This window comes from Maylandia zebra, linkage group LG20 (genome assembly GCF_041146795.1).
Source record: "Maylandia zebra isolate NMK-2024a linkage group LG20, Mzebra_GT3a, whole genome shotgun sequence".
Lineage (NCBI taxonomy): Eukaryota > Metazoa > Chordata > Actinopteri > Cichliformes > Cichlidae > Maylandia > Maylandia zebra.
The window spans coordinates 21,493,036-21,509,638 of NC_135186.1; the positions used below are offsets into that span (position 1 = coordinate 21,493,036).

The 16,603-nt window shown below is 44.7% G+C and overlaps 1 protein-coding gene across 5 annotated transcripts in view; it reads left to right on the forward strand.

Moving 5' to 3' along the window:
* flna (filamin A, alpha (actin binding protein 280)) overlaps window positions 1-16,603 on the forward strand; it is a 43,936-nt gene that overhangs the window by 10,401 nt on the left and 16,932 nt on the right. For all 5 annotated transcript variants that reach the window (XM_076878229.1, XM_004545951.4, XM_076878228.1 and 2 more), the window contains exons 3-12: window positions 9,400-9,651; window positions 11,471-11,568; window positions 12,949-13,096; window positions 13,218-13,336; window positions 13,411-13,488; window positions 13,622-13,784; window positions 13,865-14,065; window positions 15,449-15,586; window positions 16,207-16,333; window positions 16,407-16,543. In XM_076878229.1, coding sequence (XP_076734344.1) covers window positions 9,400-9,651; window positions 11,471-11,568; window positions 12,949-13,096; window positions 13,218-13,336; window positions 13,411-13,488; window positions 13,622-13,784; window positions 13,865-14,065; window positions 15,449-15,586; window positions 16,207-16,333; window positions 16,407-16,543 — 1,461 coding nt within the window. The remainder of the gene's footprint in view (window positions 1-9,399; window positions 9,652-11,470; window positions 11,569-12,948; window positions 13,097-13,217; window positions 13,337-13,410; window positions 13,489-13,621; window positions 13,785-13,864; window positions 14,066-15,448; window positions 15,587-16,206; window positions 16,334-16,406; window positions 16,544-16,603) is intronic.

Consider the following 16,603-nt stretch of genomic DNA (forward strand, 5'->3'; position numbering starts at 1 on the left):
GTCTGGCTCACTTGGTTTCCATGAACACGCTCCTGCCTCCAGCTGCTCTGCAGGGGAGACGATGGGTGGCTCTAAATTTGGGAGGTGCTGCTGCAGAAATTGCGGTTGACAATTTTAAAGTACACATCTGATACACTCTTCACACACATCACCCTCATTTTCTCAATACATGCAGCAGTTTGTGTTTTACTGAAAGCAGTGCTTTGCTGGTATTTAGGGCGAAGCACGAGTGAGCCTCTGTTTGTTCCTCCTGCTGACTCACTCATCCTTAGCTGCTCTTTGACTCATTTCATCTGAAGATGAGAGAGGAGCCTGCTTTTCTTTTACTTCCTCCTTTCATTGCAGAAAGTGGACACACCCAGGCAGCAAGGCTCACCACAAATTGCCAAACTGACATCTCTTCAGTGTGATGCACATGCTCTCTGCTTCTCTGGGCTTTATTCTTGTTGTTCTTTGCCCAGTTTGGGTTTTCAGCATATTTTCTCGCTGATAACTTATCAGGTTTCCTTTCATCTTGCATCTTGATGGCCACACCTCTTTCATTTCTCTTTTCACTTGTCTTTTTCTCATTTACTGAAAATGCAACAGTTTCCAAATAACAGCTGTGTGTGTTGTGGAGCAGTCCATCCAAACCCAGAGACGCAGGTGTCCAGTGTTTCTTATTTTACAGCGTTGCACTGGAGGAAAAGGCAAACGTGTCCTCACTGAACTCGACAGACGTTCAGTACGTGACCTATAACTTGTTCAGTCCAAGAATAAAAACTAGAATAGCTCCGAGTGATTAACCGTTATCTCCTACACGGCCTTGGTGTAGCTCTGTCTGGAATAACGACTCCTCCCCCTTTAAGCCCACTTTGTTCTGATTGGCTGTCCTTATCCACAGTCTTATTTTGGGCTACTGTGCTTGCTTGAGATTTTCATGTGTGAGATTCTGTCTTTCTCACTCGGGCTTCACTCTGCTCTCAATATGAAGAGCGAACGTCAGCACAAACTCCCATTCTCGTACACGCCCTCTCAAAGCCTCTAACTGGGAAGTATTACAGGGATTTAATGGAGTGCAGGCTACAAATAAGAGACGGGATAATCATTTTGTGAAAACAGAACTATCATATTCGGTACTTTGGTATTTTCTGACAGCTGATATTTTCAGCATCAGCAGGATTTCAAGAATTTTTTTCTTTTTTTTTATGTAAATGTCTGACTCTGGCTGCATGTCAGCAGCAGGTAGAGCACGATTTGACAAACACCGTGCTGTAACAATCAGTGGATTTCTGTTCTGTCAAATCATTTTTTTTTATTTATTTATTTATTTTTTTTAATGCCAGATTTTTGACTCTGACACAAAATGAAGGAGAGATGCACCAGCAGCAGAAAGTGTCACTGTTTCTACAGTCAGCTTTTTGAACCTCTCTAAAGATTGGTTGTCACCTTTCAGCATGCTGCCTCAGTCTGACAGTAAAATAAATGAACTTTGCTTTTTGGGAAGGGCGACATTAGAGAGGCTGAAACTAATGTTGCTGGTTTAAAGGCAGAGGCTCCGTGGATGGGCTGCAGGAGATGTATCTGGAGAGGGCCGACCGCCGACCGGTACTGAGCTCTGTTACAAAGGGCTCTCCTTCACCGGCTGAGCCAGGCTGTTTGGCAAACGCTCCTCTTACAGATATGTCATGTTCTTCTTTGCACAGGAAATGCAACACTGGGACCAGCAGCGTGTCAGCTTTAGTCTGATGGTTTTTCTTTTTTCCCTTTAGGCTAACTTTACTGAAAGGTTAACAAAATCAGTCTAGCAGAATCTCCCATAGAGATGCTGTGTGTCTTATAATCCACCTTACAGCAACAGACTAAGATTCCCAGATTTATTAACCAATAATAATATTGGTCAAATGGACTTATTACACATCTTTGGCTGTAAAGTTTAAAAAATCATCACTTTTCAGGAACAATGTAAATATTCTGAAAAACGAAATGTGAAGCAAAGATGGTCAGTTCTGGTTTGTGTGTTCAGACATCAGTAGGTTGTGACTAGAGCAGGGCGATATGGCCAAAAATATTTATCACGATATATATTTGAAAATTTGCGATAACGATATAACCGACGATATAATTGATGCGAGACAAAATACAACTCCACAACATTACTAGCGCAAAAAGACAACCTTCCATTTATTTTCACTTAAACAAGAAGCTGGTTTTTATGTACATTAAAGCTTTATAAAAATGTAACAGTGCAAATGCAAATTCCTTGCTGAAAGTTTAACCAAAAGGCATTTCCAGTAGAAATGGGCTGACATATCCTGAGCATAACCATGTATAATATCCACTGAAGTTAAAGAGGTGCTTTGCAACATTAAACTGCAGTGTGCAGTATGCATTTTTCGGACCGTAAGGTGCACGGGATTATAAGGCACATTAAGCGAAACAAAGCAGTCAGATAAATCAAACTTTATTAAACTCATTCTTCTTGCTTCCTCCACTTCTGTACCATTGATTCATTAATGTTGAATTCTCTGGCAGCTGCTCTATTCCCATGTTGTTGCAGTATATTAATGACTAACCTCGTATTGTGGATGGATTATCTCAGTTGTTCTCCTGACTGAAGTTTGGTCCGTTTACAGCATCCTGCCATGTGATTGCATTTGTCTCTAACCATGAAGAACCTTCACGTTAACTTTTATAAGTGGAAAAGTGTTAAGTGTTCGTCCTCCAGCTTCACTGTTTATGTTATGCTAACATAGCTGTGTCGCTAGCGATCACGTAGCACATCATTATATACTAGCTAGCCCAACTTCAGTAACCCAACAAACGTCACTGCTGTTTAGTTTCCTGTCTTCATTTATGTTGGAAGTGATAGCAGAGCTGTACGTTTGAATTTTTTTTTTTTTTTTCAGAAATCTCTCAGTCAGAACATGCAATATCATGCTTAGGTAACTAGCGAAACTAGCGAGCTAACTTCCGCTAGCTTCCTGCTAACTTCTAACTCCGTTAAATGTAATAACTTTTGTTTTCATGGATGCCTGGAAGTTAAACTTCATAGTTACACCTGGTAAAGCAGCAATGCTGATCGTTTTATTAAAGATGAAAGAATTTAGACAGTTTTTAACTCTAAGTGACGCTGCAGTGTTGTTTGACCTGAAGCATACGGAGTTTGGGACCCAGATTACTCCCAGATTTAAGAGCATCTTAGTCCGACAAATACGACAATAACAACGGCCGCTTGCATGTTCTGCAAAAAAAATGTGCTTTGTGTGTATCTGACGGACAAACACCAAACCAGTTCCACATCACGGAAGTTGCACCATTTTTACAAACCAATTCTGGTTCATCTGTTTCACTCAACAATCGGCCATGTGCGTATGAAAACAAAGGCACTGCGCATGCGCGTTTTACTCCCATTCTATCGCGATATTTCATTTTCCTATCGTTGCCTAACATTATACCGGTATTACCGTGAACGGTATAATATGGCCCAGCCCTAGTTGTGACTGTGACACTAAACATGCCTGTAAAGCTCGTCTTCTGATCTTTGCTGAACCATTTGAGTTTTGTCTGTAGGACAAACCAGAAGAGTTGCTTTCACTTAAACAGAACTTGTCAAATGGGCCTGCTGACAGTAAATCCACAGGAGATAAATGGTTAAAGGAGACTCTTCCTGCCAAACCTTGTTTGCTCCTTCAGCTGTAAACATGGTGCCTTTGCATGTGTGGTTCGCATCGCTCGTGTTCCTGCACGGCTCGGCCAGCATGGTATACAGCCACAGTGACAGAGTCCAGACTTCACTGTAACCAGGCTCCAGCCTAACAGGTAATCTCTCTGACAAAGCCCCACATGATCTGGCAGCAGCAGCAGCAGACTCATGACTACTGATGAATCCAAAGACCTAACATGGGTTCGGTCACAGAGGCTGCCAGCAGCAGGCAGTGGTGTTAGCAGTGATCCAACAGCACATCTCATGCAGTCGTTTAGTTTGCTGTGACTATAGAACATCTTACAAGCATCTTCTGTATAAATCTTTAGTTGTGAGGAAATTCCTGTTGCATCCTTGTGCAAAGACGGTGTAAGTGATTGTTCCCCTGCCCTCATCACACCCATGTTTGTACAAGCTTCATCCTATTTGTGTCTAAGTGAAATGGAGCTTTAACAAACATTAGCTGTTCAGCAGATTAAGACTTGTTGTCCTCATCAAATATTCCTCTGTTTGTGCAGAGGTTCATTCTCCATCATAATCATGTCGGCAGCATCTCTGTTCCAGCCCGTCAGCCAAACCCAGATTTGAAACCCTGCTTTGTATGAACTTGACTGAGCCTGTGCAGAAAATGCAGAAACGGTGCATGAGTGAATGTTGTGCCAAGCTCTTCCAGGCTTGGTGTGGAATCATCTTCATAAATTGCAGCTTCCTTGTGTCTGCTGGTAGTGGAGGTAAGCAGGTTGAGACAGACGCCTGTGTAGTAATAGCCAGCTGCTCCCTCCTGTTATGCTGTCCCATGATAATGAAAAGTTTTATAGAAGTGATCCCAGGACGATGAAGCATTTAAGGAAGTTTGTTACAACTGTAAGGTGCTGCTTGCACGTGTTCCTTAGATGATTGGGAAACATCAAAGCACGTAAAGATGTTTGTAATTGCTGTATACAACAGATATGTGATTTTGCACAATTAAGTTTCATACTGTCAAACATTAACTTCCCTCTGCCATGTTTCTACTTTTGCAACTTGGATGTCCACACAGTGTGGCACCATGGCTCTACAAATAACCTGAGGAAATGGGTGCCAATTTAAGCCAGTGTTGTTGATCTCTGACATTAACCAAAGAGAAGGTGTTTAAAGAGCCATGTGATGGAGATGGATGCGTTTCCTTGGTTAAAGTCAGATTCTCCTGGCTGCAGTGACACCTGAGCTGCTAGATGGAGCAAACTGGCACATTCAGTCTTATTGCTCATTAGCCAACATATGAAGCTACACTGATGCTTGTGGCTGCATCAGTTATCAGCTTGGTGGAAAACTATTTGAAACTTGGACCATGTTAATAAGCAGAATTCAGCGAGCGGTGGGTTCCTTTTTGAAGTTAAGCTACTCCCAAAACCCGGAAAACTCCTGTTTTGGTCATAACATGAGTGCTGCACAGTTCCACTGGGAACGCTCACTCACCAGTTTAGCCTGCTGTGTTCGGATGTTATGATCTTAAATGTAATCTTTCAGAAACATGACGATGAAGGAAAGGAGAGCCTTTGGTGATGAGGGCAGAGAGGAATGCAGGTCGGGCTGCGATAAGCTCTTAGCCACTCAGTTGGGTCAAAATAGATCACTTCCTGCCAGCTCATTATCATTAGCACAACTTCCTGTCTGCACAGGCAGAGGGGGTTGGTCATGTGGATCCTGGAATTAGCAGAGTGTGTTCCCATTCAGTTCAGAGGTATTCTGGCTATTCCATTACATCATATATGGAAAACTGCCACAACTCCCCATGCCTCATGTTCAAACTCAACAAGCACTTTTTCCAGCACACATTTAAACTGCACATAAACAGCAGACACATTGTTTTTCATAGATAATGTCTTATGTTACTGTTCTTATTACGATGTTATCGAGGGAATAATCAGTACTTTAATAGTACTTCTCAGCGGTTTCCAGGAAACACTTGTATTGTGTTCCATCATTTGACATGGTACCCATGTCCTCCCTCACCTCCTGATCATCCTTTTGTCCAAGGCCATTTTCTCTGCTTGCTTCACTCAGATGAACACATCCCATCTTCAGTGTGTGCTGCTGTCAGTGCAGCCTTATAAAAATGTCCCATGCAGCACTTTCACTCCCCGCACCTTTTTTCTTTCTTTCAGACCTCCGCCCCTTCTGCCTCTTTCCTTCCCTTTCCCTGTCCGTCCTGCCTCCTCCCCTCCCTGTCTGTAACCAGAGCCCAGGGAATTGGGGGTGGTGGGGGGGCCCTGCCAAATCCAGTGTGCTTCTGCCCTTTTAAGGCTAAAAAACCAGGAGGAACTTTTTTTTTTTTTTTTTTTTTTTTTTCTCCCCCAGCTTAGGGAGTGCTGAGGGGAGGGAGGATGAGTGGAAGGAGTAGAAAGGAAGAGGAGGAAGTGTAGTAGCTCCAGTGTGGCTTGGTGCAGTCAGAGGAAGAAGTGGGAGGGGAAGAACAGCTGCAGGCCACAGATTTCAGCATTTGGAGCTTTTAGCCTAAACTCTGTATAACAATAGATTACATTTAGTGTATTGGTATATGTGGGCCAGCATGAACAAAGCAAATGACTTTATTTTTAAGCTTTATTATGAATGTCTTTTCTTCAGTCTCCCTGTGACTGCAGTTACATTCTCAGCAGCTGCTCTGTTTCCTCTGCTGCACGACTCCAGATTAACCACGAACTCTGACATCAAACTGATGAGTTTCAAGTCTTTGTGAATCAACATAACGCTCATTTTGGAAATGATGGTCCCATTGTTTCTCAGTGGGACTTCACTAATGTTTTGTTTTTTTTTCCTCATATGTATGTTACACATACACGTACGGTCATGTGACATGTTAAGAATTTCATTAAAATTCCTTTCCACATGTGAGCTGGAGATATTATGAACATACAGAGATGGTGACAGTCATGCTACGGTTACACTTCATCATTATTGTGTAAGGATAACATGGACGGGAGAGGCCTCGGGACTGCTGCTTGTTCTTCAGTTTACAAGCTCTCAGGACTAATCGGCTCCAGATGTTGCTGTACAGTCTGAACCGTGCAGAGCGCTCTCGCTCCCCGTGGTCTCGTTGCTGAGACCAGGTCAGGGTACAGGTCACGGGTTGTGATGATGTCATGTAATGCCACAGGAGGGCTGTGGAGGGGCTGCTGCAGTAACGATGAGCCATACCAATGAATCATGGGAGTTTTAGGAGTAAAGGGACCACAGACACTCCATACGGTAGCCTCCGTGGTACACACAAGCTTGTTGCAGGGGGTGTATGAGTCAGCAGAGGGGGGAGTCTGTGGCAGCATGTGTCCATATATGGGCTCTGTCAGGCTTGGTGAGCTGTGCTCTGCTGGGAATGCTGGCAGATTCCTTGAATGTTTAGTGGCTTTTGTGTGTGCAAGACATGAATCAAAGACACAGACTCGGAGCTGAATGAAGTCCTAACAATATTCCTTTATAGGGGACTGTCGTGTTGAACTAAAAGCAGCAGATTGTGTTCTCTTAATTGTACAAGTACTAAAACTAGTAGTGTTGTGTCTCTGCTGGGATGGCTGGCAGGCTGACACGCCTCTACTTAGCTGCTCTGCATTCTTGCTACACGTACCAACCTGTGGTCTTATTCAGACTCTGCTATCAGTACTAATAACAGTTTATAAGTCCTGGGTTTATCTGTCCCTAGGCAACATATCTCTGCGCCCCTCCGCCGCTGCCTCTTTGCTTCTTTCTCAAAGTTCCCACAGTAGCTGGCCATCCAAGCATCTGATCCAGTTCTGTTTGATCACCCCTATGGAGTGTCTCTCACCCACCCACGCCAAACAGAAGGCAGCTGACATGTCATGTAGAGCAGCGTTGGCTGCTCGAGAGCATGCTTTTCTGTTGGCGCATGGATTCAGACGAGCAGCCAGCTAAGACAGATTGTCCCAGTTCTGCATGTGCACAAACAGCTCGACTTGTTGAAGGTTGTTATGGGGAAAAGATTTCCTGTTGCTGTTCTGTTCCTCATCTTTATCTGCATCATGCATCCTCACGCTCTCGCTGACTCCCAGAGAAGACCATTAATGCTGCAGTAGCTCCAGCAAAGGGCTCGGGTGGTGTCACTGTGGTTGAGGCTGGTTTGCTGTCACCAACAGTTATTCCAGTGTAGCTGTAAATTCAGGGGTGGGGAGTTAAGATTGCAATGAAGACTAAAGCTCTCCCAAACCCTGCAAAACAAAAACGCTGCACGTAAAAGTGGGGCTTTGTTCGTATTTCAGAACTGGATCTCAGGTTCTTCCAAGAATCTGAACTTGGCCCCATTATTTCCTCTAACTAATAATCTGATCAACATCAGCTTGGAAACGCACAAACACTGCGCCACACCCGTTCCTCAAGGCCTGATCTTAGGAATCATTGGTCTTGCTTCTTGTGCAAGCTATGTGCATGCAGTAGCATTTATGTGGGCCGGTATGTGTGCTCATGCCCAGGCTAGCTTATGGTTGCATCACCTTTTACTCAGCTTGCAGCAGTATGTGGTTTAGACTTGAAAATAGAAAAATGCAAATACAGAAGTCGGTGTGCTGTTGGTGTGGTCGTCACAACTGGAACTAGTGTGTCAGTGTCTCAGTTTTAATGTGATTCAGCTCTGCATTCATCATGGCACTCTCTGTTCTGGAAGTTCTCACGCTATCGTCTGAATTCAGACAGTTCAGGCTCTAATTCAGATGAATTTCATGTCTTTGTCACGCTTCAGCGTCACTGTTTCATTAACACAAATGGAGTTTCAAAAATGGTCAAGTTTTATTACACTGCAAAAATGCATCAAAGACGTGTGAAATTAAAATTAGTTCAAATAAAAGGTCAATTTTATTTATATACACATTTATTACACTTAAACTCACTGTGCTCATGAGTCATCCACACTGAGTTAATAAAACACCATGAAAGGAATTGGTTGGCGTCTTCATAAATCCAGTCTGTGGGGATTCCAAGCTGGTGTACTCCCAGTGCTGCTTTCAAGCCCAGCTAATTGGGAGGGTTGCATCAGGAAGGGCATCCGGCACAAAATCAGATGAGTCCATCCCCAACCGCTGGGTAAATAGTGGAGCAGCCTAGAGTCCATTAGAAAATGACTGTTTTTACAGAGTCAGCGGGACTCTGTGTACATCCTGGAGTTTAATGTACTGAATCTCCTTTGATGTAAAGCAATTAATGAGGTAGGTAGTTAACAAAGTCCATGACTGGTACATGGTGGTCAAATCTGCCGTCCTTGAAACAAATGCATTTACACTCGACGTATCCTCCAAGGTTTTCATATTAAAGCTTTGCAGCGGTGGCCCAAACCACAAACTGTGTTGCTGTACTGCCATTTGAGGACGTGCACTCTGTCCACCAGTGTCAGAAACCCGGCTTTTAATTTGCACTGTTATCCTCCTACTTTTAAAAAAAGGTTTGGGCTCTGAGTTAATGTCTTTTGAAATGCAGTGCTCCAAGAATGAACACATCTTCGAATTATGACAACCACTGGAAATTAGACCATCTGAAATATGTTTAAAGGGGGAGGGGCATGTATCCAGCCAAACATTAGATAGCAGGAGGAATCTGAGTATTTGAAGTACAGATTACTTCATGTCCTTGGCTGAGACCTTCTAGTCGTGCTTTGTTTTATGGTGGTCTAAGCTGGTTTCTAAAATAAAGGAACTTTGTGCGACTGTTTAACGTGACTCATATCTGGTCCCCAGACTCTAAAGCCATTGTTGATGGAAACCTGAAGCTGATCCTGGGTCTGATTTGGACCTTGATCCTGCACTACTCCATCTCCATGCCCATGTGGGATGAAGAGGAAGAGGCAGATGATGGCAAGCAGAAAACCCCCAAGCAGAGGCTGCTGGGATGGATCCAGAACAAGCTGCCTGAGCTCCCCATCACCAACTTCAACAGAGACTGGCAGACCGGCCGGGCCCTGGGAGCCCTGGTTGACAGCTGTGCTCCAGGTGAGCTAAACAGTGGATGTGTTGAGGTGTTCTGGGGTCTTGGGTGTGTGGGTGTGTTTACCCTACTGCTAGGGGCTGATCCTGAGACGAGCCCAGTACCAAGAACGAGATGCATCTATTTCAGAAAGACGAGGCTCCTGTCTCGATGTTCTGCTGCTCCAGTGAAGATTCAGTATTTTTAAACATGTTCTTGGACACATGCTTTAAAGCACTATACAAATACAGGCCATTTTAAAAATTAGTCGCTTATTTATTTTATGTTAACCGATAAAGAATCATTAAATTTGGAGTGTTCAGCGATCACACCAGTGTGGTGAGAAGCTACTTTCAGCTTGTCCCACAGGCTCACAGTAGCAAGTCTGCATGTTTGAGTTTGACACCAGTCCTTCCTGACCTGACCCCAGAGGGGACTTGTGTCTTTCACTTCCCGAGGGATTGTGTAAACCATGTTGCTCTCATTTGGTAATGCGGCTCACCAAGTGAGACACACAAAGGTAGTAAATAACTACGCAAACAATAATAAACAAGAGCCAATCACAGTAAGTGACACTGCAGTGAAACAGAAAACATCTCCGTCACAAAGCAGCAGAAATGCTGAGGTGTGTGTCTGTAGAGATGCTAAAATCAATAATCAGGCCAACACAGTTCAGCATTCATTTAAAGCTGACGTGTGAAACGGTCCTCGACCTGTGTGCAGGTCTCTGTGGCACGTAGTGACACATTTCAGTCCAGCAGCTAGAGAGGACTTAAAGATTGTGGAACTAAGCAGTGCACTGACGCAACACTACCACTCCTCAAACTGCACGCCAACCTCGCCTCATACGTCTAACATTAAACACACAGCAGTGACTGACAGCTGGAGGTTGGGTGAGGGGAAAGCATGATATTCTCACGTGTCAATAAAACAGATGGGAAGAGTGATGAGCAGCTAGAGGGGGGTACAGAGCTCTGTCGGGGGACAAAGGAGGTTTCTGTTTACATGCTTGGAGTGTTTGGCGTTGCTATGGCTCACCAGCAACCTCAAGCTGGAGACGAGGCCTCCACAGAAGCAAACAGATTTACTGCAGCGTCCTGAAATGACAGCCATCAGACTTACCAGCAAGTAAATAACTGCTGACATGGCCGCATTTCCAGGACAGGCTCATCATTCAAGGGCAGACATGTCTGGGAGCCAGAGTTGCCCACACCTACGTACTGCTGCAGAGATTAGACATTCTGCCTTTATCTTCTGGATATCATCAAGGCTACAAGTTTGGAGTCAACATGTTGTCCTTAATTAGACAGACTGGCTATAACAGGAAGCACTCCATGTCTAATTAATCAGAAATGCTGTTTCACTGTGTAAAGGGGATCTACTCTGCTTTTACTCAACTTCTTATTTATCTTATACAGCCCTGGCACAGCTCCTCAGTGCAACCTTAAACAGTGGCTGGGTGGGGCAGAGCTGTATGCTTCAGATGACCATATTGGGGATTTCTGCTCTCATTGTCAAGACATCTGAGTGTTGGAGCCCTCTGAAGCCAGGACACATGATTTTAAATTATGCAAGTGTTAATAAAAAAATATGGAGCAATGACAGAAAATTAGCAAAGACACGACAGATCCACTCTCGGTGGTGAAATGCAGAGCTAGCTGAGCTTATACATGTCATCAGGAAAAATGTCCACTCTGCATTAGCATTTCTAGCAAGTTCAATATCATTAAACACTTTTTTTTTTTCTCATTGAGATCTTATACTCGTCATAATCAGTACAGCCAGTACTATAAATGAACCCTTCTGCTTCATATAGTGAATCCATCTGACCTCTTATTCCTGCAGGTCTGTGTCCTGACTGGGACCAGTGGGATCAGACAAAACCAGTGGACAACGCACGTGAAGCCATGCAGCAAGCTGATGACTGGCTCGGCATTCCACAGGTGACCTGATAATGAAGGAGTAACATTAAAAAAGCTGGATATTGGAACACAGTTCAAGCACAATCATGTTTTCCCCATAGCTAACGTTTAACCAGAGTTATCTGCCTTTTGGAGGGAAATGCACTGCTTCCTGCTGGTCACTGTGACCAGTCACAAGTGTTTTACAAATAAGCAACCGTTCACTTTTGAACAGATTTTGCATATAAAGCAAAAACCTGCTTTGAGTTAAGGTGGCTTTGAGGATGACTGCATCATCTGCAGTTAATCTAAATGGAGGTAAAATGATGGAGCCTTTCACTGAGGACTGGTCATTGAAACTTGTTGGAGACTCTCATCCACAGGCTGAGAGGCTTTACAGAAGCTGCTGACTGATGGGTCTTTGGGCCTCTGGTTAACAGCAGGTGAACTTTTAAAATAGTGTAGAGGTTGTTCACCAGTAAACTCATCGTGTTCTTTCAGACTGTTCATCGTTTGCAGTCAGTCTGCCATTAGGCTGGTGTAGGTGATCATGCTACGCTCTGGAAACTATGACTGAACTCTTATCCACACCTGCTAATGACTTCACTCCCTCCGACACCAAACACAAGGAAGTGGTGCATTTCCTGAGGGTGATTGTTATCTGCAGTGAAGCTTTTTTGTTTTTGAATCCTTACACAGTGGTGCAAGTATTCTCTTATCTGAGTGACGGTCCCAGGTGATGGCTTCCTTATTTTTTTTTATTTTTATTTTTTATATAAATTGGTCAGTGAGCGGCCATTTTCATACCTGTCCGATTCTTGGTTCCCCCCCCAAAGACCCCCTCAGTCTTATGTAAGGCTACAGAGGGTCTTTGGCAAACTAGAAACGGTAAATCTGTTCTGGTGCAGTCATGTGGGGAAACCTGACATTTGAGCCCCTTTTCAGCATTTACCAGGGAGCTTTGAAAGTGAACTCAGTTTCCTGTGCCGCCTGTGTGGCGTTGCTCTGTGTGTGTGTGTGTGTGTGTGTGTGTGTGTGTGTCTCAGTACTGTTGGCATGATTGGCACGCTGTAGCGTGCTGACAGTTGGCTCTGTGGTCGCTGGCGTTTCCGCCTTCAGCCGTGCTTCTGCTAAGAAACTGTCGGCGTCCTTCCCCTCCAGACTCTGTGGTTTGTCTGGCTCCTGGTTTGCGTGCGACTGTCTCAGGTACTTTCTAAATGCGTACAGCTCGTGTGTGTGGTTTTAATCACACAATCAAAACATCACTGGGTTTGCCTGTGGGTAATCTCCACGGTAACTGATCAAGCCCTGCCTCCGTCTGCACAGCTGTCACCTTGGTTCTCCTACTACAAACATGCAAACAAGTCGTGGGGAGGGCTGCCCGCCGTTACATTTAGAAAAATGTTCCTCCTCGTCTCCTAGGTGATAACCCCTGAAGAGATCGTGGACCCCAATGTGGACGAGCACTCAGTCATGACCTACCTGTCACAGTTCCCCAAAGCCAAGCTCAAGCCTGGAGCACCTCTGCGACCCAAACTCAACCCCAAGAAGGCGCGTGCCTATGGCCCAGGTATGCCGGCATGCACGCGCATCACCACATGCAGCTGATGCACCTTTGCTTGTATCCACAGAGAAACTGTGAGCCTCATACTGCAGTGAGACATTTTTAACATGTTGTCTGTTGTGTGAAGGCGTCGAGCCCGTTGGTAATGTAGTGATGAAAAAGGCTACGTTCACCGTGGAAACCATCAGCGCAGGAATGGGAGAGGTGCTGGTTTACGTGGAGGACCCTGCAGGCCACAGAGAGGAGGTCTGTGATCCATCCTAGTGTGTAACTTCTACTTTCAGTTTTGTTCATTTAAAAACGATTGTGTCTGTGTTCAGGCTAAAGTGACGGCCAACAATGACAAGAACCGTACCTACTCTGTTGTCTATGTCCCCAAAGTGACAGGCATGCACAAGGTGAGTGAAGAATTCAATGTTAAAGATGTGAGAAATAATCCCTAAAGTAATCTTTCAGGTAGAAAATGGGTTTTGCTCCACAAAGCAGTGATTACAGCTAACATGCCATTTTCCTGCTCTCCTTCCTTTGTAGGTGACTGTGCTGTTTGCAGGGCAACACATCTCTAAGAGCCCCTTCGAGGTGGAGGTCGGCATGGCTCAGGGAGACTCCAGCAAGGCCACAGCACAGGGACCGGGCCTCGAGCCCTCAGGAAATATTGCTAACAAGTCCACTTACTTTGATGTGTACACAGCAGGTAATGTAGGTTTGTGCAGCTAGCTGTAACATCAGGCCACATGGAGTGTTTAACTGTGCGTTTCCTCCTGTTTTTCTAAGGTGCTGGTGTTGGAGAGGTGGAAGTGGTGATCATGGACCCTGCAGGGAATAAGAACACGGTGACGTGCACCATTGAGGACAAGGGTAACAGCAGCTATCGCTGCACCTACAAACCCACCCAGGAGGGCCAGCACACCATTTACGTGACCTTTGCTGGTGGTCAGATCAGCAAGAGTCCTTTCACAGTTGATGTGGGAGAGGGTGAGCATATGTTAAAGCTTCACTGAGTGTAAATCTGGGAGGATGTCACTGCTAACTGAACACTTCTACCACAGCAGCCGTTTTAAAATGTGTTTCTGCTTCTCCTGTGTCTAACCTCTGCTGTGTTCCTCTGCTGGATGTTATGTCCTCTTCTCTTTGATAGAAGCCTGCTGGCATCTGTCCTCTCTCTGGAACAGCCTCTTCCTTCCTGGGATCTCTTTGGTACCTACTCTGTCGTGTGTGTGTGTGTGTGTGTTTTCCCCCTGTAAACTTGCTGTGTGTGTCGGCTGCCTGTAAACTTCACGTGACTCGAGCGTCCACAGTGGTGTGAATCTCCTTATTTGGTGTTTTCAGCACATTCATGAAGAAACACATTCCCAGAAAATTAAGCTGTAGTGTGTTTGATCAGGAAACCAGTTCCTCATTACAGCCAATCTGTGGTCTTAAGTTAACAGTGACCTGGGTTACTAAGAATTATATTTACATGATTTAAATAGCTTTTAGCAGAACGGTGGGTGTGGCTGCTACCTAATAGTAACTCACTGTCTTTTTGAGATCCAGTAAGACGTCCATGCAGCCAGAGTCTGTCAGACAGAAAACAAATTCAGCTTGTATAATGGGCTCACAGAACAAATGCATTTGCTTTGGTGTTAAATGGAAAGAGCTGCACATTAACAAAGTAGTGAAGGGTTGCCACTTGCCAAGTATAGGCTCATCCCCTACTAACTGATAACGTTTAGATCATGGTCGTCCTTTAAAGTGAGCCTGTGGGAAACAACAAGAGCTTGTAAAGAATTTCCTCAGTTTCACAATCGGGAAAAACCAAAAGTCATTAAACAGCTCTGCTGCTAACCAGAAGGTCCCCTTAGATTAGGCTGAAAGACATTAAAAACAAAGTAACTTTGGTTTAAAACAAAACACAGAACAATCTTCTGCCATTAATGTGGTGTCTCTGTGTCCAGTAGCTTTTGCAAGTGCAACACATCTGAATACAATAACATGGACCATATCTTGAGACACTTTATCTTCCTGGAAGGCTTCCTTTGCTTTCTGCACTTGGTCTCGCTGTGACTCAGCACTGCTTTTTACAGTTTTAATAAAGTGATATGAAGGGATATCCCACTTCCTGTGTGAGGATAATGGCTCACTTCCTTCCCTGTGGTCTAAGAATTCCCTCTGCAGGAAAGGATGGGTGGATAACTGGGGGCATGCAGGGTAGTAGGAAGGAGAAAATAACATTTGCTTTCCAACAGATCTGGAGTGTGATGGATGGTTTGTGTTTAATGTCATTCACCTCACACTTCATTGGTCTTGTCCCCACTGAAATGTGGTCATAATGTTACTCGGAGCCGTGCCCGTCTCACTCGCTCTGTTTGTCCACAGCATGTAACCCCAGCCTCTGCAGAGCCAAGGGTCGTGGTCTGCAGCCAAAGGGCCTCCGGGTGAAGGAGACTGCAGACTTCAAGGTTTACACAAAAGGAGCCGGCACTGGGGAGCTGAAAGTCACCATCAAGGGCCCCAGTGAGTTCTAATCCAAAAGTTCATATTGGTTTTTGTGCTTGAGGTGGGATTAATGTTTGCAATCTGAAGAGAAAACCCAACAAACAAACACATCAGTAAATGAGGTTGTTGGATTTACAAAGCCCCAGATAATCTTTAGCTAACTGACAACAAACCAACAGAACAGTGAAGACAAACGAGCGCAGCCAGCTGTTGTCACTGAAAGAGTAGCTCCTGACGTCTGCAGCCCTCCTCTGCGCTCTTTGACATTCAGACTGTCTTCACTGTTCACATCAGTCTTTGACAAATGCACTGTTATCACAGCACAGTGAGCCAGCTGCACAAACACCAGCCTGATCAGGCTGCAGAATCTGCTTCTTGTGTCCAACGGGAACAATTTTGTGCATAAAGCATTTTAAAAATGTACCTTTTTTTTTTTTTTAAATGCAACCTAAAATGACGATCGCCTCAGAGGATTTCTACTCTGAGCTATGGTTTTGTTTTCTTAAATGTGGTTCTGAGCAGCCAATGAATCTATTGTTTGTGGTTTCACTACAAACAGACTGGGGATGCTTCCTCCTTCCTAAAATGATAAAGTAAGACTGGATTAAAGAAATAATGCAAAGGCATCTTGTTCACAGAGGGTCTGGAGGAGCCGTGTAAACGGAAAGACCTTGGAGACGGTGTGTATGGATTTGAGTATTACCCCACCACACCTGGAACATATTCCATCACCATCACCTGGGGAGGACAGCACATTCCACGCAGGTACACATGGGCGTGCAAACAAAACACTGACTCCAACTTGTCATTGTGACTGACCATTCGATGCTCTGTTTAGTCCCGTGGAGGTCAAGATTGGCACCGAGGCTAGCCAGCAGAAGGTGAGGGCCTGGGGTCCTGGACTGGAAGGAGGCGTTGTTGGTAAATCTGCTGACTTTGTGGTGGAGGCTGTTGGAGACAATGTCGGTACACTGGGTAAGTGCCATACGCGGGCATGGGGTCGGTCCTGAAAGCATGTGCAGATCATCTTCAGTT